Here is a 22,277-nt window from a genome sequence, read left to right on the forward strand (position 1 = left end):
TCGATTCCGGTCAAGGGCATGTACCTGGGTTGCGGGCACATCCCCAGTAGGGGGCGTGCAAGAGACAGCTGAATCGATGTTTCTCTCTCATCGATGTTTCTGGCTCTGTATCCCTCTTCCTTCCTCTCTGTAAAGGGTCAATAAAATATATTTGAAAAAAAAATGTAGGAGACAGGTTAAGGGAGCCGTTCCCATGAAACAAAACGATATGCACATCATAGGAGTACCAGATGGGGAAGAAAGAGGAAGGGATAGAGAATCTGTTTGAAGTAATAATAGCAAAAAATTTCCCTAACCTGGTGAAGGAAAAAGTCACACAAGTTCATGAGGCACAGAGAGTCCCAAGCAAGAAGAACCCAAACAGGCCCACACCCAGACACGTCATAATTAAAATGCCAAAAATTAAAGACGGAGAATCTGAAAGGCAGTAAGAAAAAACAACAATTTGTTACCCACAAAGGAGCTCCCAAAGGTCTGTTAGCTGATTTTTAATCAGAAACTCTACAGCCAGAAGAGAATGGCATGAAGTATTCAAGGTAATGAAAACCAAGGATCTGAAAACAAACTTTAACCAGCAAGGCTATCATTCAAAAATAGATTGTGAACTAAAGAGCTTCCCAGACAAGAAAAGATTAAAGGAGTTTATCACTACGAAACAGCATTGCAAGGGGGGGGAGGAGGAGGGGAAGCTAAAAGGACTGCTGTAATAATAATAAATATATAGAGAAACATAGGCATAAAGAATTAAAATGGCAGTAAGTACCTATCAATAATAACCTTAAATGTATATGGATTAAATGCTCCAATCAAGAGACATAGAGTAACTGAATGGTTAGAAAAATATGATCCAAATATATGATGTCTTCAAGAGACCCACCTCAGAACAAAACACTCACACAGGATGAAAGTGAAGGGATGGGAAAAAATTTTCCCTTCAAATGGAAATGGAAATCTGGGATAGCAATACTCATATCTGACAAAAGAGACTTCAAAATGAAGGCCATAACAAGAGACAATAAAGGTCACACTAAAGGGATAGATCTAAGATATAACCCTGGTAAACATATATGCACCCAATATAGGAGCACCAAAATATATAGTACAAATTCTGGAGGACTTTAAGGGAGAGATCTACAGCAATACAGTCATATTAGGAGACTTTAACACCACTGATTTTACTGCATAGATCTTCCAGACTGAATATAAATGAGGAAACAGTGACTCTAACTAAATGACACACTGAATCAGATGGATTTAATTGACATTTACAGAACATTGCACCCCAAGGCTGCAGAATATACATTCTTATCAAATACATATGGGTCATTCTCAACGATAGACTGTATCCCATGTTAGGAAACAAAACAAGTCTCTACAAGTTCAAGAATTTTGAAATGATAGCAGGCAGAGAACAAAGATGGTGGCATAGGTAACTGCTTGTACTCACCGTCTGCCACAACCACATCAAAATTACAACTAAAATACAGAACACCCATCATTCATAATGGCCTGAAAGCTGGCTGAATGGAAGTCCTACAACTAGAGAAGTAAAGAAGAAAGCACATTGAAACTGGTAGGACGGGCAGAGGCATGAAACGGGTTGGCCTGAAACTCAAGTGTACCGTTTTTTTAATTGGTAGGGAGACCGTCTCTGCAGAGGCTCCCTGTGAGGAGCAAGGGGTCCCAGCCTCACATTAGACCCCCAGCCCAGGCTCCCAGAGCTGGGAAAAGTAGTACCTGTAATTATGGGCTGCAAATACCAGTGGGGATTGGGGCTCAGTGACACAGAGGCTGCTGGAGACACAGCTGATCCTCTCAAAGACCTGGCACACAAACTGAACTTACAAGGTCCTGCTTCCTCTGAGCTCCAGTGGCAGGGTGAGGCTCTGGGGAACACAGACACATACGAGGAGGAACTGGATTGCCTGGCATTGGGGCAGGAACTCGGGGGTGGATATCTCTCAGTCGAAGGTGCTCGCAGGCGTCATTATTCCTATGCTGGGACCTCACCTGTGGCAGGGATGACTGGCAGCCATTTCTCTTTGCTCTGCACTGGTGATTCCCTGAGTCCCTGCCCCATCTAATTTGAAGCTCCTTCCAACCTATGTGCAGTGGCTTCTGCATATGGGTGGCCTGTCATTGCTCAGGCTTCAGACCTTGCTAAACTCTCTCAAAAAAGCTACAGCTGGGTCAGGGAGCCCCAAACCTATCAGTAAAAGGCCCAAGACCTGGCACCAGCACCAGCCTGCCTTGCTTCACAGCTTGGCCTCACGTGAGCACTTCCAAACTTAATACAAACAGGACGAATCTGCAGATCTCTCTGTAGCTCCCTGAAGACCCAAGAGCCAGTGCACCCAATGGTCAGTGTCAGATCATACAAAATTACAACTCTACACATCATAAGCTACACACTCACGGGGCAGACTCAGTGAGGACCAAAGTCCCACTGAAGCAAGTCCTGCTCCATAGGGTTGTCCTGCACAGCAGCTCTCCCACTGTAGTAGCAGCTAGTCCCCACAGCCAATTGGCCTGGAGGTCAATTCCTCCCAGGGACACCAACACCATTCAAGTCTCAACTACAATAAGACTGTGCAAAGAGCCCACAAAGGGGCACACCTAGAGTGCCCAGCTCAGGTGACTGGGGAGGCTAAGCCACTGGGCTCTATAGGACACCTACTACACAAGGCCACTCTACTCAAGGAGACATAGCAGCTCTACCCAATGCATATAAACAAACACAGGGATGTAGCCAAAATGAGGAGACAAACATGTCACAAATGAAAGAAATGGAAGAAAGCAAACTACTGGATATAGAATTCAAAACCACAGTTACAAGGTTACTCAAGAATCTTCTTGTGACTTCCAAGGACTTAGTGAGACTTTCAAGGATCTTAGTAAGAATGCCCAAAAAATGGAAAACGACCAATCAGAAATTAAGGAAACACTGACTGACAAAGAATAATATACAAGGATTGAACAGTAGAGTAGAGGATTCTGGGAATCAAATCAACAACTTAAAATATGAGAAAGCAAAAAACACCCAACCAGAAGAGCAAAAAGGAAAAAGACTCCAAAAATATGAAGCTAGTGTAAGGAGCCTCTGGGACAACTTCAAGCGTACCAATATTTGCATTATGGGGGTGCCAGTAGAAGAGAGAGAGAAAGATACTAAAAACCTATTTGAAGAAATAATGACAACAACCCACAATCTCTTGGACACAGCAAAAGCATTCCTGAGAGGGAAGGTTTTAGCGCTACAGGCCTGCCTCAGAAAATAAGAAAAATTATTAATAAACTATCTAACCTTTCAACTTAAAGAAATAGAGAACAACAAGAAAAGCCCCAAGTAAGTAAAAGGAAATAAATAGTAAAGATTACAGTGGAAATAAATGACATAGGGACTAAAAAAAACAACGCAAAAAAAAATCAGTGAAACCAAGAGCTGGTTCTTTGAAAAGATAAACAAGATGATGAACCTTTAGGCAGACTCATCATGAAACAAAGGGAGAGGACCCAAATTAATAAAATCAGAAGTGAAATCAGTGAAGTAACAATTGACCCCAAAGAAATACAAAGGACTGTAAGAAAATACTGTGAACAAACTCTATGTTAACAAGTTGGACAACATGGGTAATATGGACAAATTTCTAGAAAAATACAATCTTCTAAAAATGAATAAAAAAGAATCAGAAAACCTGAATAGGCCAATAACAACTGAAATTGAAGCAGTTATTTAAAAAACAACAACCCAGCAAACAAAAGCCCTGGTCTGGACGGCTTCTCCAGGGGAGTATTACCAAACATTCAAAGAAGAACTAATACATATCCTAAAACTTTTCATAAAATCCCAAGAGCAAGGAACACTTCCAAGCTCTTTTTATGAGGCCAGCATGATCCTAATTCCAAAACCAGGTAAAGACACTACAAAGAAAGAGAATTATAGTTCAATATCCTTGATGAACATAGATGCTAAAATCATCAACAAAATATTAGTCAATTGGATCCAGCAGTATATTACAATGGTCATACACCATGACCCAGTGGGAGTCATTCAAGCAATGCAAGGCTTGTACAGTATTCACAAATCAATAAATATGATACATCACATAAACAAATTGAAAGACAAAAATCACATGATCATATCAAAAGATGCAGAAAAAGCATTGAACAAAATCCAACACCCCTTTTTGATTAAAATTCTCTGCAAAGTGGGAATAGAGTAATCAAACCTCAACATAATAAAAAGCCCATTGTATGGGTGATCATATTTGGCATTGATACATCTGATAAAGTGTTAATATCCAAAATATATTAGAAGCTCATACAAAGTAATAAAAGGAAGACAAACAATCCAATTAAAAAATGGGCAAAGTACCTAAATAGACACTTATGCAAAGTGAACATACAGATGGACAAGAGAAATATGAAAAAATGTTCAAAGTCAGAGAGATGCAAATAAAAATGACAATAGGTTATTACCTCACACCTTTTAGAATGGCTACCATTAAGAAATCTACAAATGACAAGTGCTGATGAGGATATGGAGAAAAGGGAACCCTAGTACACTGCTGGTGGGAATGCAGACTGGTGTAGCCATTATGGAAAACAATATAGAGGTTCCTAAAAAAATAAAATATTTAACTGCCATTTGACCCAGTGATCCCACTTCTTGGAATATAATCTAGGAATCCTCAAATACCAATCAAATAGAATATATGTATCCCTATGTTCATAGCAGAGCAATTTACAATAACTAAGATCTAGAATCAGTCCAGGTGCTTATCAGCAGATGAATGGATAAAAAAAGATGTACATTTACACCATGGAGTACTATGCAGCAGTAAAAAAGAAGGACCTCTTACCCTTTGAGACAGCATGGAGGGACCTGGGTAGTATTATGCTAATTGAAATAAGCCAGTCAGAGAAAGACAAGTGTCACATGATTACATTTATATGTGGAATCTAATGAACAAAATAAACTGATGAACAAAATAGATCCAGAGACATAGGAGCATGGAACACACTGTGGAATCTAAGAGAAGATGGGGTGGGTCAGAAGAGATTAATTTAAGAACTGGGATGCATATATGCATAATCCATGGATACAAACTATAGTATGATGAAGGCCTGGGACAGGGGTCAGGCGTGGGCTGGTTGGGGTCAATGCAGATAAAAAGGAGACATATGTGATACTTTGAATAGTTAAAATTTTTAAAAGTCAATGTCATCCCAGTAAACAGAACTAAAATATTAAAATGAAAAAAAACATACACACGATTGCTTTCTGTTTGGGGTCTTCTGTGATTTTATGTAAATTTTAGGTTTTCTTCTAGTTCTGGAAACAATATCATTGGAATTAGGTAGTGATTGCATTGAGTCATTAGATTGCTTTGGGTAGTATGTACATTTTAATATTGATGTTTCCAATACATGAACACTATTTCCTTCCATTTATTTGTGTCCCTCTTTAATTTATTTTTTCAATGTCTTAGAGTTTTCAGAGTATATGTTTTTCACCTCACTGAATAAATTTATTCCTAGTTAGTTTGTTCTTTTTGATACAATTACATATGACATCCTTTTCTTAATTTCTCTTTTTGATCATTGGCTATTAGTGTGCAGAAATGTGAGAGATTTCTGTGTGTTTTCCTTGGTGAATTGATGTATGACAAATGAGAGATTATACAATGGGGAAATGATAGTCTCTGTAAAAGCATAGTTGGGAAAACGGGACCAGATCCATGCCAAAAAATGAAACTGGACAAATTAAACCATATCCTATATAATAAAAGCCTAGGTGGCATCGTGGGACATCGTCACAAGATGGCCACCGCGATGTTGTCACAAGATAGCCACCACAAGATGGCCGGCAGGGGAGGGCAGTTGGGGTCCCAGATTGGAGAGGGTGCAGGCCGGGTTCAGGGACCACCCCCCCCCGCCGGGTTCAGGGACCACCCCCCCCCCCCCCTGCACAAATTTCATGCACTGGGCCTCCAGTACAAAAATAAAGTCAAAATTAATTAAAGTCTTAAATGTAACATCTGAAACCTTAAAACTTCCTAGAAGAAAACATAAGCACTGAGTTCTCTTGAAATTTGTCTTAGACATCAGTATCTAAAATAAACAAATGGCTCTACATCAAACTAAAAAGCTTCTACAGGGAGAAGGAAGCTATCAGCAAAACGCAGAGATAGCCTAGTGCAGTGGTTAGCAAACTGCGGCTCGCGAGCCACATGTGGCTCTTTGGCCCCTTGAGTGTGGCTCTTCCACAAAATACCACGTGCAGGCACGTACGTACAGTGCGATTGAAACTTCGTGGCCCATATGCAGAAGTCGGTTTTTTTTGGAAGAGCCACACTCAAGGGGCTAAAGAGCCGCATGTGGCTCGCAAGCCGCAAGCCGCAGTTTGCCGACCACTGGCCTAGTGAATGGGAGAAGAGATTTACCATTGATATATTGGAGAAGACCTTAATATTCAAAATATATAAAGAACTCATGCATCTGAACTTAAAAAACAAACAGTTCTATTTAAAAATGGGCAGAGGAGCCCTAGCCAGTTTGGCTCAGTGGATTAAGTGTTGGCCTGCTGACTGAAAGGTCCTGGATTCGATTCCAGTCAAGAGCATGTACTTTGGTTGTGGCCTTGATCTCTGGCCTTGATTGGGGATATGTGGGATGCAACCAATTGTGTCTCACATCGATGTTTCTCTCTGTCTCCCCCTTGCTTCTACTTTCTCTAAGAATCAATGGAAAAAAATCCTCCGGTGAGGATTAAGAAAAAAAGGGCAGAGGACATGGATAGACATTTCTCCTAAGGCAATTTAATTGCCAGCAGACATATAAAAAAATAACACTAAGCATCAGGGAAATGCAAATAAAAACCACTTATCCCCTCAGACCTGTAAAAATATATCTTATCAAAAAGTCAATAAACAGCAAGTGATATAAGGATATGGAGAAAAGGGAACACTTGTGCACTTTTCGTGGCATTGTTTTTATGAAATATATATATTTTTATTGATTTCAGAGAGGAAGGGAGAGGGAGAGAGAGAGAAACATCAATGATAAGAAAGAATCATTGATTGGCTGCCTTCTGCACACCCCACTGTGGTGATCAAGCCCACCAACCACATGTGCTCAGACTGGGAATCGAACTGTGACTTCCTGGTTCATAGTTCGACACTCAACCACTTGAGCCATGCTGGCCAGGCAGTGGCATTATTAATTGGTACAGAAACTATGGAAAACAGTATGCAGGGTCCTCAAAATTTAAAAATACAACTACTATATGATCCAGCAATTCCACTTTCTGGTATTTCTTTTAAGAAAACAAAATTACTAATTTGAAAATATACATGCACCCCTATATTCATTGCAGCATTGTTTACAATAGCCATGATATGGAAACATCCTAGGTGTGGAATCAACAGATTAATTGAGAAAGAAGATATTTACACACACACATTCATATGTACCTACATACATACTACCATGGAAAATTACTTAGTAATAAAAAAATGAAATCTTGCCATTTGTGACAGCATGGATGGACCTAGAGGATATTATGCTAAGTAAAAGAAGTTGGACAGAGAAAGATGAATACCATATGATTTTACTTATGTGGAATCTAAAAAAAAAACCTAAACAAGTGAACAAACAAAACAGAAATGGAATGATATTTTCAGTGAACAAACTGATGGTTGCCAGATGGGAGTTGGTTGGGGGGACGCATTTATGAAAAAGGTTTAGGAATTAAGATGTAGAAATTGCCAGTTATAAAAACCATCACAGGGATGTAAATACATAATAGGAAGTATAGTCAATAATATTGTAGTAATTGTGTATGTTGTCAGATGGGTACTAGACTTATCAGGGTGATCACTTAGTAGTTATATAAATGTTTAATAACTATGTTGTACACCTGAAACTAATACTATTGTATGTTCACTGCAATTGAAAAATGAAATTATTATTAAAAAATAACAATAAAGCAAGAGTTTGTAATCTAGGGTTCAGTGGATAGAATTTCAGGGTATATGAACCTGAATAAGGAAAATTCCTTTTTAATTTTCACTACCCTTCAACAAAAGTGTAGCATTTTTTCCAGTTTCAAAGGTATGCAGCAAACCACAGTAGTAGTATTGATAACTGACTTTGTTACCAATATAAATCATATATTTCTGTATATTAATGATATCTCAAAATTACTTACCTTTATCAATACTTCAAATTTTCATGTAATTATTAGACTTGCTGCTATATTTTTTATTTAATGCATTAATAAATTACACATATTACGATATCACTTTTTTAGTATTTTTATAATTTCTATATAATGGATTTCTTTTTCAATTCTATTTATTTTATGTAATTGAAAACATTATTGTAAGCACTGCCAAAGGAGTTCATAGAATAGATTGTTAAAACCTCTATTTTAGAAACACCTAGGTTGAAATAGATCTTCTTATGTCTTAACATTAACTATTTTTCTTTTGATCAGGTGTAGGTAATAGCAGTGAAGGTGGAAGAGGAAAAGCAGGTGCAAAACTTTTCCAAGATTTTCAGATGTTAAGTAGAATCTGGACTCATCCTTGGTGTTTACAGCTGGACTACATTAGCAAAGAAAATAAGGTAAATCAAGTAACCTAAGATTTATTAAAAGGTATCTGTTGGAAGCAGAATAACTTTAGGAAAAAGGTTAATGTATGTACACTTACTGTATATTTGAATTTTCTTTTGATTTGTGGTATAATAATTCATGTATTTTATTTCTAGTTAATTTCTGTTTGAATGCATTATGATTATAATATGAATATTAAATGTTTATCTTAACATTTCTCATAATCATAGCAAAGTGATCAAAAGTAAGAAATTAACATTGAGTATTATTAACTGAACAACAGAATTCAGTTGGATTTTCTTAGTTTTTGTACTTTTTCTTTTTTATGATCAAGCTAAGACCTCACATTGCATTTAGTAGTCCTATCTGTCATGTCTCCGTTATTTTTCTAATTCATGATAGTTCTTTAGTTCTTCCTTATCTCATGACAATTGACTTATTCTTAAGAAATAAACGAACAATATTATAATTTCCAATATAAGTTGAAATAAACTATTAAAACGTTCATCTTTTTTTCCCTAGGGATATTTTGATGAAGACAGCATGGATGAATTTATAGCTTCAGATTCTGATGAAACCTCCATGAGTTTAAGCTCCGATGATTATGCAAAGTAAATTGAATACTTTTGTGCCTTGTGTTGACAAATTAAAACTCCCTATTTACTGATTGTTCTCATAATTGGCATTTATATGTTTACTATACTTTTCTATTAGTTTGAATTTGTTCTTTTTCAGAAAGAAGAAAACAAAAGGGAAAAAGGGAAAAAAAGATAGTAGCTCAAGTGGAAGTGGCAGTGACAATGATGTTGAAGTCATTAAAGTGTGGAATTCAAGATCTCGAGGAGGTGGTGAAGGAAATGTGGATGAAACAGGAAACAATCCCTCGGTTTCTATAAAGACGGAAGAAAGTAAGTCTAATGAATGTTGTCTTTATCATGGAACATTGTTTAGAAATATGTCATTATCATGTCAGTACTTTTTTTCAATTATTAATCATCCTCTCTTGTTGGCCAGAGGCATATCTTTTCTCAATTGGTAAGCATGCAGAATAATCATGGAACACATAATAATAATAAATATCTGATAACTCATTAAAAAAAAGCAAGCCTTGTGCTCTCTCTGGTATTTCATAGGAAAGAAAAAATAATGTTTATTTACATGTATAAATGTAAACTCTGTATTACTTTTACTCCATATGTTAGCTTACTTCTTGAGCAGCCTTGCAATGTTGTTTATATCTTTATTTTTATAAGTGATTGGTAGAAGTTGGATTCTGACCTAGATACATTCAATCTCAAGACCACCATGGTAATTTCTCTTAACTATGTATAAATAACTGGAAGAATTTCAAGGAATCAAGTATCATTATAATTGATTTTATATAGTGAAATTATTTTTAATGGTTTAGTCTTTTTCCTTTGTAACTCCTAAAAATTTATAATTGTTGTCTAGGTTTCCTCTGTGTCATGTACAGTTTGTGTCACCTCTTTTACTTTTTTTCTCTTGTGCATGAGCATACACACAGTGAAGGTTTTGACTGAACTCCCAAAGGCTTGAGTTGTCTTTACCTGTTACCTATATTTGAAGAATTAGTATTGAGGCTCCATATTCTCCTGGTACAGCCTCACTGGATGTCTGGTCTAAAGCTGGGACCAAATATCTGAATATTTGAAATATCAAATATCTAAAGACAGAACAGTGTAAATAGCACTAAATAGTTGGCATTTGGAAGTCATGAACAAAGCTGTTGACTATGAACTGAAGAGAGATATAGGTGCTAACTAGGTGAATGATCCTGTACTCAAATAAGCTTGGCTGGTCTTAGGCATGCAGTTGAACTAGTTTGGCAATTCCTTGATAAACATTTCTCTCTTCAGTAGTACCTCCTTTGAATAGACAGATGGCAGCCTAACCACAGCCTCTGTCTTCTCTAAGAAATCAGGGAAATAGTAAAAATTAAACTACAAAATTTCCCTCCTTGTTTTTTTCTCTCTTGTTATTCCATAAAGGCAGTTTGTTATCAGCATTCAACTTCCAATTACATTTAAAGAATATTTTTCTAAGAATACTAAAGGAATGTTTATAGTTTAATTTAAGGTAATGGGAAGCTCCTGTTATATCTTCCTTTGCTCTCCCAATCTGCCTTTTCACTTAAAATCATCTGCAGTCTCTCATCTCACAATTATAAATGAACTAGTAGCCCGGTGCACGAAATTTGTGCACATTGAAAGGGAATTAATTAGAGGAACGTAATTTGGACTCACTATCTAATATCAATAATATGTGAGCGTGAGGCAGTCTGCATTTCTGAAATTCAATGACATGAATTTTAGCTATTACTTTGCCAAATAAATGGAATTTACAGATATCATTTAAAAGAGCATTCAGCTTAATATTAAAAACTCTGGCTACCAAGTCAGGTCTGTTTTCAACTTTTTGCCAGTGTTGTAAATTGTTTGCAATATCTGCCCATTTGGGATTGCATGTCATGGTTACGAATAAATCGGGCTTGACATACTTCATTAAAATTGTCATAGCATCCTGATATCACTGCTGCATATTTCTGGGACTACCCTCAAAAGACGACGGAACTATTACCATTTTACCAATTGGCACATTGTCATTTTCAGATCTAGATGTGAGATAATCCATCAAACCACTATATTTTTCAACTCTCAACTTAGATTGGTTTGCTTTGATGAAATTTATCCGATTGGCCTCCATTTTTGAATACGAATCCACGATAAACTGTTGAGTTAATTTTCCTGCATTTAAAATAAGATTAACGTGTCCCGCACAGAGAGATGAAATCCATAATACTGCATTTGTGTGACTCGTGTCCTTACATTTTTTCTAGTATTATTGTCAATTATACTGTTGTCTCTGAGTCTTAATGCAATATCTGTTCCCCAGCCTTTTTGACCATGTGGGAAAAGAATAGGATATGTCATTGCATCTAATGTAGGAAACAGGATATTGATTTGTTTCATTTTAGTGGCATTTAGATTATTGGGATCTGGTTTACAATGAATGAGCAAGTCCCTTTCAAAAGGAGGTTCTCCATCTTTGTTTCTGAATATGACAGCAACCTCGGTTACACGGGGAGAATTATATCTACCCGGATCACTGTTACGATCGTATTTAATTGCCATTGTTACTTCTGTGGGAGCAATACCTTTTGCTGCTACTTCAGATTGGGCTTCCTTTTCTACCTCCTGTAGCATCTTGTACGATTTTGTTAATTCATTTATGTCATGCATGAGGTTGTTGATGTTGATCCATGAGTCTTTCTCAGCAGTCCTGGTTTTCTGGCATGCTAATCTTTTACTTGTAGCTTTGGCTGTCTCCAAAATATAGAGTTGAGCAAACTTCCAAGAAACACCATCCAAAGGATGTAAAGTTCCAGTACGGTGATAAACTTGTCCGTGTATTCTAAAACAGTATGGCCCATATCCTAATGGCGATGCAATATTTGCACCCATGGAAGCAAAAGCAAAAGAACTACTTATGGAACGAATATTTCCCATGAAATTTTTACTGTCAGAATCTTCGTTTGTCATTAATCTTTTTAAATATGCCGGGTAATCTGGTAAATGTATACCATTTGGACAGACTTTCCCTTTGCTACAACATCAAGTAAATTTCCCATCGGATGGTTTTTCATCAGAGAAATTTAGTGATAGGCAAAATTGACATCGAACAGTCATTTCACCACAACTATGTTTGAGAATTTCATCCTCATGTACTCCATTTTTGCTGAGAAGGCAGTTCCTACCAGTATTGGTAGTACTTGTTGATGACTGTTCTCTAGACATATTCTGTTGTCGCCACCGCCTTCTTTCAACTTCAAAGGCACGTTGGCCTTTAGATATTTTCTGTCGATAACGCCGGTGTTTTTTGGCATCAGAGCGATGTTTTTCCAGTAGCTGGTGTTCAGATACATTCTGTCGCAGGTGCTTTTTAATTCTTTTACAGAAGATTTCTGAATTTTCTGAGAAGCAGAATCTTGATTTAAGTTTACCTTACAGCATCACTATTTCTGTGTTTTAATATTGGTTTAGAAGGACAGTTTTATGATGTGAAATTTGCTGTGTAACTACTTTAAAATATTCAGTTTATTAATTATCTTGGTATTATTAGAGTACATTTTAAAATGTATATAATTTATTGTATGGATATCAGCTTTTGTGATAGAATCCTTGTATGTGATGTAGGACCGTATTATTAGCACTAGTATATGATATTTGTTGAGTGCTTACTATGAGCCAGGCACTGCTGTAGCAGCTTTGGTTATATCGGTGAACAAAATGCATTCATGGAGCTTACCATTCTACTAGTACTACTATTTTAATGATATGCTACTTTAAAAAAAACAAAAAACTACAGTGTATCTTGCTGTAAATATGGTAGTTAAATATATATTTAGAATGCCTCAAGAAATTAGGGGTAGTGTTTTCTGTACCCCTACAGTATGGTAATTATCAGAGGAAAAGAGGGGTAGGGAGAGGTAGAAGAGGGTAAAGGAAGGATAAATGGAGATAGAAGGAGACTTGACTGTGGTTGGTAAATACACATTATAATATACAGATGATGTATTACAGAATTGTACACCTGAAACCTATATAATTTTATTAACCAATGTCATCTCAATAAATTCAGTTTAAAAATAAATAAAAAAATAGAATATATGCACTCCTATGTTCATTGCTGTATTTACAATGGACAAGATTTGGAAGCAGCCCAGTGCCTATTAGTAGATGAATGGATAAAAAAGTTATGGTACATTTACACAATGGAATACTACTCAGCCATTAAAAAGAAGGAAATCTTACCTTTTGGGACAGCATGGATGGACCTTGAGATACTATGCTAAATGAAATAGGCCAGACAAAGAAAGGAAAACATGATACAATTTCACTTATATGGGGAATCTAATAAACAAAATAAACTAACAAACAAAATAGAAACAGACTCAGAGATACAGAGATCAGACTGACTGCTGTCGGCGGTAGGGGTGATGAGTGAAGAAAGGTGAAGGGATTAAGCAAAATAATAATAATAATAATAATAATAATAATAAATAAAATAACCAAAAGTTATAGACAGAGAACGGAAAACAAGAAAAGAAATTAGGGGTAAAGTTGTTTGTTTGTATTTTTTTTGTGCCTTACCTTGTAAACATTTTGTAATATCTAGAGCAGGGGTGGGCAAACTTTTTGACTCGAGGGCCACAATGGGTTCTTAAACTGGACTGGAGGGCCGGAACAAAAGCATGGATGGAATGTTTGTGTGAACTAATATAAATTCAAAGTAAACATCATTACATAAAAGGGTACGGTCCTTTTTTCTTTTAGTTTTATTCATTTCAAACGGGCCGGATCTGGCCCTCAGGCCGTAGTTTGCCCACGACTGATCTAGAGTGTATATTTAGGAATGACTTTGATTAATTTACTGTTACTTGTTATGTATATATACACAGCACAGAGCTCTTACCAAATTCCAGACTCCCAGAAAGAAAATAGGTGTTCAGAATAAACCACATTGTTTGTACAAACAATCTAGGCACAGTGAGCCCCTCTTATCAGGGAAAGTTTTATATTAGTATAGGAAACTATTTACCATTGAAGTTCACAGACAGTAGCCACAGGCCAACCTTACAAGGAGGCTTTTCTTAGATGAAATTTTAGTTTACTCTTGAAGGATGGTAAAGCATAAATAAGAAGTTCACCAGGCAAAGAGGGGAAGAAAGTAATACATTTAAGGATAGGTATGGAACCTTGCAGATATGTGAAAAGTTTAGGCAGTAGTTCATTATGGTTTTAGTATAAATGCATAATCAGCCCACTAAATGTAATGAAAATCACTAGGACGCAGACAGAAAAAGAGGGAGCTAATAAGTAGTAAGTTCAAGAAGGTATGCTATAGGGATATGCTACTCTTGATACTAGCAATTTTGGTTTTTATCTATCCAGAGATAGGATACTAGGCCTTGAACCATTTATAAGGTATAGAGTTTTTAGAATCCAGATTAATCCAGAATTTCTTTAAAGGGTACATATTCCATGGAGGAATAGGATAAGAAAAAAATATTACCCTTCAATCCAGGGAAAAGACAAGAAAGCTTATTTGTTTCACCCTCAGCTCTGGGTTAGGAAAAATTGTTTCCTTGGATTCATAATCACGGGCTTTCCCTCACATAGTTTATGGTTTGAATTTATATTACTTATATAGTCTAAAAATCTCAAGCTGACATACTAGCCTCAAAAGTAATTCTGGGTTGGTAATCCCCTGGAGCACTTGCAGGAGCAGTTGGAGAATCACTGTGGAGATGAATGACCTCAACCTGAGCTACCAAGATTCTCCCATATTACTGCTACACTGAAAGTGAAATCACAATAAAAAATATAGGCTATGAGAGGAAACAATTAACCATAGGTAAAGATAGAAACAAAATAAGTTAGCAGTCAACCTGATGAAAGTTAGCACACAAAACAAACAGCATGATTCAATTCTTAAGAACCTCAGATAATAGAACTATTTTATAAAGACTATAAAATAAGTATGGTTAAAGTGATGTAAAAAATTATAAGCATAATTTTGTGCTGGCAGACAACATTCTGGAAAAATATAACACCACATAGGTTTTGCAACTTTAAAGGTTTGGGGATTTTTTTTTGTTTTTGTTTTTGTATTTTTAATCCTCACCTGAGGATATTTTTCCATTGACTTAGAGAGAGTGGAATAGAGAGGGAAAGACAGAGAGAAATATTTTGTGAGAGAACCACATTGATTGGTTGCCTCCTACACAAGCCCTGACCAGGGCCTGGGCTAGGGAGGAGCCCGCAACTGAGGCATGTGCCCTTGACCAGAATCGAACCTGGGACCCTTTGGTCCACAGGCTGATGCTCTATCCATTGAACCAAACTGGCTAGGTCGGTTTTGTGACTTTAAGCAAAATGATGCCTAATGAAACCAATTTTACCCTAGGCAAATTGATGTAAACAAGCGTTAAGTTCCTGTAGTATCTTGTCAATATTGTAACAAAACAACCTTGAACAAGGCAACATTATTCAAGGACCTGCTATAGTTTAAAAACATAAAAGGTAATGTACAGTTTAGGGATACAGATATAGTGAAAATATTAAACATAAACAGAAATAATAAACATAGACTTTAAGGTTTTAGTTACCTCTCTAAAAGGAGGGAGGAGAAGAAGAATGTGATTGGGGAGGATCACATAGTAGTCTTCAGGTGCATCAGAAGCAGATTTAACAAGTGTTATAATTGGATAAAAGTGGGATGTAGGAACTTGGCAGTTTATTCTATATGCATTTTTGGATATGTAAAATATTTTATAGCAGAAATATATAAAAATGTAAAATACTTCACATTAAAAAGCAATTGGGCAAAAACAGGTTAAACCTCATTCCTCATTTTGTATTGAATTGTTTATGTTTAGACCTTTAATAGATTATTTTGTATAACTTTCATAGTGAAAGTTGGTGTGCAAATAACAAAATTAATATGATATAATGATTCTGGGATGAATATTTGAGTGTTCTAGAATTGTAGTAACACAGCGAAATGTTTCTTGCCCCTGAGCTTAAGATCTCTCTCTTGATCTCGGAGTCAGTCTCCTTCTCTGCTTCCTTCCCTTCGTTTCTCTTTCTGTCTCTCTTTGGGCCTTTTTCTTTCCTAGTCCCTGTCTCTTGGGATGTGCTTTGGGGTTATCTCCCAGGGCTTGGGGGCCTCTGTCTCTTAGAGTTTCTGTCTATCCAAGTGCTCTGCCTCAAGTATTTTTCTCTCACAGTATAGAGCTCTGTCTCTCCCCTGTGGTGGTCCCTTTTTTCTCTCTGGGCATGAGCGTGCCGAGGGTGGTGCTGGGGTGGTGGTGGTGGTGGTGTGTGTGCACGCGCACGTGGGTCGCTCCCCTCTCCTGAATTCCTATGTCACTTTCTCTGGGTTGGTCTACTAGGTGTACCGGTTAATAATGGTGGATTTTGTAATCAAAGAAAACATGATACTTTCAAGAGAAACATCAAAAGTGCTTTATTCAAAGTAATGTCCATCTCTAGCTACACATTTCCCCATCTTTCAGGAAATTTGTGGATACTGTCCAAATAGAACTTTTCTTGTTTTGAGGCAAACCATTCAGAGACACAATTTTCCACTTCTTTGTATGTTTTGAAGTGCTGCTCAGAAAGTGCGTGTGCCATTGATCAGAACAAGTGGTAATCTGAAGGAGCAAGGTCTGGTGAATAAGGCGGGTAGGTTAATACTTCCCAGGCAAGATCTTTTAACGTATCTTAACTGGTTTTGAAGTGTGTGATGTTGCGTTATCATGAAGCAAAATTACTTTGCTGCGTGTTCTGGCACATTCTGGTGATTTCACAATCAAAGCGTGGTTCAAATTGATTATTTGTTGTCAGTAGCGATCAGTATTAACGGTTTCACCTGGTTTTAGAGGCTCATAATACACCACACCTTCCTGATCCCACCAAACTCAGAGCATTGTCCTCTTTCCTAAGCGATTTGGCCTTGCAGTCGATGTTGATGGTTGACCTGGATCAACCCAAGATTTTGTGCATTTGGGATTCTCAAAATAAATCCACTTTTCATCACCAGTCACAATTCGATGCAAAAAAGACTTTCTTTTGTGCCGTTGAGGCAACATTTTACTGATGACTTTTCATTTTTCCATTTGTCTTTCGTTCAGTTGATGTGGCACCCATTTTCCTTCCTTTAAAATCTTTCCCGTTGCTTGTAAATGACTGGAATTGTTTGCTGAGCAACGTTTAATCTTTCTGCAAGTTGTTTTTGAGTTTGACATGCATCTTCATCCAATAGTGCTTGTAATTGTTGGTCTTCAAACTTTTTCGGTTGACTTGGATGTTCTTTGTGTTTCACATCGGAATCATCACTTTTAAAGCGTTTAAACCAGCGTTCACAAGTATCTTGAGATGGGTACTCACCATAAGCTTCCTGAAGTATACGGTAGCTTTTTCTTCAAAGTAAAGTAATGAATTAAAACTTCCCGCAAATGCTCTTTTTTGGCACGAAATTCCACATTTTTAAGCATAAAAATATCTATGATGTTAACACCTTCAGCAAATTTGACATAGGAAGTTTTAGAGCTTGCTGTCAATACAACAAAAGAGCATACATATCAAATCGCATATATATCAACATATGTGTAACTCCATCTATTGAAAAAATTCCGCGTTATTAACTGGTACACCTAGTATATATGTTTTCTTAATCCCTCTCTTGGGATCTTGTAGTTTTTTTCCTTATTTGCCTACTTATTTATGTTTCATTTATTTTATTTAGGTAAAGCTACTTCCTCTTCTAATCCAAGCAGCCCAGCTCCAGACTGGTATAAAGATTTTGTTACAGATGCTGATGCTGAGATTTTAGAGCATTCTGGCAAAATGGTACTTCTCTTTGAAATTCTTCGAATGGCAGAGGAAATTGGGGATAAAGTGTAAGTTCTTTCCTATTCTTTATACAAATGAACTTTTTATAAGCTTTCTATTGTTTCAACGGCTTATTTGAAGAAAAATGTGTTTTCTTCCTTTCCAAAAATGTCATTTACTTTGGTTACTATAGTGATAGACAAGTATTTTCCATTTAAGCCACTAGTTCTTTTTTTAAAAATATATTTTTATTGATTTCTGAGAGGAAGGGAGAGGGAGAGATAGAAACATCAGTGATGAGAGAGAATCATTGATTGGCTGCCTCCTGCACACCCCCTACTGGGGATCGAGCCCACAACCCAGGCATGTGCCCTTGGCTGGAATCGAACCTGGGACTCTTCAGTCCGCAGGCTGACACTCTATCCACTGAACCAAACCGACTAGGGCAGCGGTTCTCAACCTATGGATCGCGACCCATTTGGGGGTCGAACGACCCTTTCACAGGGGTCACCTAAGACAATCGGAAAACACATTTTTGTAATTAGAAATAAATATTTTATAATATATAATTACATATTGTTTTTGTGATTAATCACTATGCTTTAATTATGTTTAATTTGTAACAATGAAAATACATCCTGCATATCAGATATTTACGTTATGATTCATAACAGTAGCAAAATTACAGTTATGAAGTAGCAACGAAAATAATTTTATGGTTGGGGGTCACCACAACATGAGGAACTGTATTAAAGGGTCACAGCATTAGGAAGGTTGAGAACCACTGGACTAGTGCATATTCTGGTTATTTCTTTAGTGCTGTTTTTCCCTTCTGGCTATTGCTTCTAAAATTTATTTTTTTAATGCAAGCCTCTAGTTGATATCTATATGTTATCATCTTCAAAACCATTTTCCAATCCATGCAATGTGGCTTTTACCCTGTCATTTTACTGAGCTTTTTCCCACCTAAAGTTACTTAGTGACATTTTAATCCCCATATCTAGTGGACACTTCTAGTCTTTATTTCACCTCTTTGATGATTCTTTTTATAATTTCTCCTTTGTATTTTGTTCCTGTTTGTTTTATTTATAGCATTTGTGCCCTCATTTCCTTCCCTGCATCCTGTCCCCAGTTTCATCCGTAAAATTACTATTTAAAAATGTACTTTCATAGTTTTGAACCAGGCTTATTGTTTAGGCTGTTATAAGGTCCCCACATTTTATTACGAAATATTTAAAAATTATATCTGTGATGTTTTTAATAACAATTAACATAAGGCTAAAAATAAGTCATCTTTGGCATTAGTCAAAGATGACTCCCAGACTTCCAGCCTAAGTGGCTCGTGGATTACAATGTTATTTACTAAAATGGACAATATTAGGGTAGAACTTAATTCACAAGTGACAGTAAATCGAGTTTTGCTCTAGCTATATTATGTTTGAGTGGCCTATTAGATATCCAGGAGAGATGTCAAGTAGAAAGTGTCTATTAGAGTTCAGAGTTTCTGAAAGGTAAGGAGAGATTATTGCTCTAAACATGCTCATGATTTTTTCTACTATCAACTTCTGTAGATTAAAATTAATTTTTATTTGGGTACCATACAAGAATTTTAAGAGTGTACACATGATTATAGTGGTCTATGAATTTCCTAATCAATGCAAGAATTTCTTCTACCATGTTCATCATAGATATTCTCCTACTTTTTCCTGCGATAGAATATTTACCATCTTATAACGCTACCTATAGTTGAATACTTCACATTGTTAGAAAATGTATCCTTGTCTTTTTTTAAAAATATGTGTTTTTTTTATTTCAAAGAAGAATGGAGAGGGAGAGAGAGAGAGAGAAACATAAATGAGGAGAGAGAATCATTGATTGGCTGCCTCCTGCACACCCCCACTGGGGATCGAGTCTGCAACCCAGGCATGTGCCCTTGTTCGGAATCAAACCCGGGACTCTTCAGTCCACAGGCCGATGCTGTATCCACTGAGCCAAACTGGCTAGGGCTGTATCCATATCTTTATACACTATTCCTATAGCTCTTTCCCCTCTGGTCTAAAACAAAATATATCTACTGCTTTTTTTACACTGTTGTTAATGATATTTTTTTAGTTATAAACCCAACTGATAGATGTCATCAGTATTAAGACTATAAAACTATGCATTTCCAGAATTGTGATTACCACTATTCTTTATCTGTCCAACATTTCATTATGGAAGTTTTCAAACATAATTAAAAGTGGTAAGAATTTTATAGTGCATTCCTATATATCTGTCACCAAGAATTGATACTATATTCTATAGTTACTATATTTTCTTTATTACACAACTATTTGCCTATCCATCCCTCCATTGATCTTATTTTCCTGATGCCTTTTAAAGTAGGTTACAGACATCAGTACTATTTCAATTGTCTTATCTTCAAATAGTGGTAGTTTTATCACTCTTGTGAATTTTATAGTTTCTCCTCTCAGTTCATTGGTCATTTTTTGTGTGGCATAATTTCTGTCCTGACCACATGGTTTTTAAGTACCCATCTCAAATATGGTTGCAGTAAACAAAACACTCAGCTTAGTTTTTATTAACACAGAGTTTTAGCCCTGGCTGGTTTGGGTCAGTGGTTATAGCATCGGCCCATGGACCAAAGGGTCTCGGGTTCAACTCCTGGTCAAGGCACATACATCCGTTGTAGCTTTGATCCCCCGCCCTGGTCGGGGCTCCTGCAGAAGGCAGCCAATCATTGTGTCTCTCACGTCAGTGTTTCTTTTTTTCTCTCCCTTTCACTCTCTAAAAATCAATGGAAAAAGTATCCTTGGGTGAGGATTAAAAACAAAACAAAAACAAGCGCGCGCACACACACACACACACACACACACACACACACAAAACCCCATAGAGCTTTAGTGAGGCTGGTTCATGTTTATTCTGGACCCTATACATATATTCATGCAGTCCTATAGAGAGGTTTTCCAACTTTGGGGAAGGAAGACATTTTACTCTAGCATTGCAGTTTCTTTTAGCTGGTCTAATAATCAGCATTAGACAGATTAAGAAAAAATAACCACGTTTAATTACATATTGCATGTATGGGAGCTCCAACATATATTACAGAATAAGAGATTCCACATACAAGAGAGGTTTACAGACAGAAAATTAATATGAGGTATCTATGATATCCTGAACTAAAGTAGGATAAAATGCCCTGACATTTCAGAAGGAGGATAATTTTCAAGATAAGAGCAAGTGTTTAGTAAATATGTTTGCCCTGTCCTATAAATAGGTCATAAAAAGTTATTTCTGGTAAAAGTTTCTCTTGTGCCTTCAGCGTCTCAATTACCTTTAGCTCAAAATAGTCCACATTCCAAAGTAGCATATCTTGGAGAGGCCCTTTACAACCTCTAAATAACTGCTGATTCATGTTGAAACCTGTGGTCAGTGAAGACATTAAAAAAAAAAAAAAGCTGCTGTTAAATCAGATTTCCCTATTTTCTATTTGTGCAGTTGACTGTTGACCCCAATACAGGGTGGGGCAAAAGTAAGTTTACAGTTTTTCTTACGAAAAATAATATAATAATTAATAAATAATACAAATCAAAGGACTTGTATACATGCATATAAGCCTAACAAATGGACACAGACACCAGGGGGGTGAGGGCATGAGTTTGGGGGTGGGGGAGCAATTGTGGGATAAAGACACATATGTAATACCTTAATCAATAAAAATAAATAAATAAATAATACAAGTTTAAATTTTGCTTAGCATACTCACAACTGTAAACCTACTTTTGCCCCATCCTGTAGAAACTTGATATTTCTACAGGATGAGAAAGAAATGAGTTTTAGTGATTTTAGCCAGTGATATGTTGATAAATGTTTAGCCGATTCTTCAAATGAACAAATGAAAAAAAGTATATATATTAGAGCAATGATGGCGAACCTTTTGAGCTCGGCGTGTCAGCATTTGGAAAAACCCTAACAACTCTGGTGCCATGTCACATATAGAAATTTTTTGATATTTGCAACCATAGTAAAACAAAGATTTATATTTTTGATATTTATTTTATATATTTAAATGCCATTTAACAAAGAAAAATCAACCAAAAAAATGAGTTCACGTGTCACCTCTGACGCGTATCATAGGTTCGCCATCACTGTATTAGAGACAGCAAAGAAGCAAAAAAAAAAAAAAAGTCCTGATTTGTAACATTTGCTGATTTTCATGGTATAAGTGCTCCCACTGT

The 22,277-nt window shown here is 36.6% G+C and overlaps 1 protein-coding gene across 1 annotated transcript in view; it reads left to right on the forward strand.

Moving 5' to 3' along the window:
* The window catches only part of ATRX (ATRX, chromatin remodeler), a 265,117-nt gene that overhangs the window by 167,610 nt on the left and 75,230 nt on the right, over nt 1-22,277 (forward strand). The window contains 4 exon segments of the mRNA XM_006082832.3: nt 8,501-8,631; nt 9,143-9,231; nt 9,356-9,528; nt 17,951-18,104. Of these exon segments, the coding sequence (XP_006082894.1) occupies nt 8,501-8,631; nt 9,143-9,231; nt 9,356-9,528; nt 17,951-18,104 (547 nt within the window).

Source organism: Myotis lucifugus, unplaced genomic scaffold, assembly GCF_000147115.1.
Source record: "Myotis lucifugus unplaced genomic scaffold, Myoluc2.0 scaffold_4, whole genome shotgun sequence".
Classification (NCBI taxonomy): Eukaryota; Metazoa; Chordata; class Mammalia; order Chiroptera; family Vespertilionidae; genus Myotis; species Myotis lucifugus.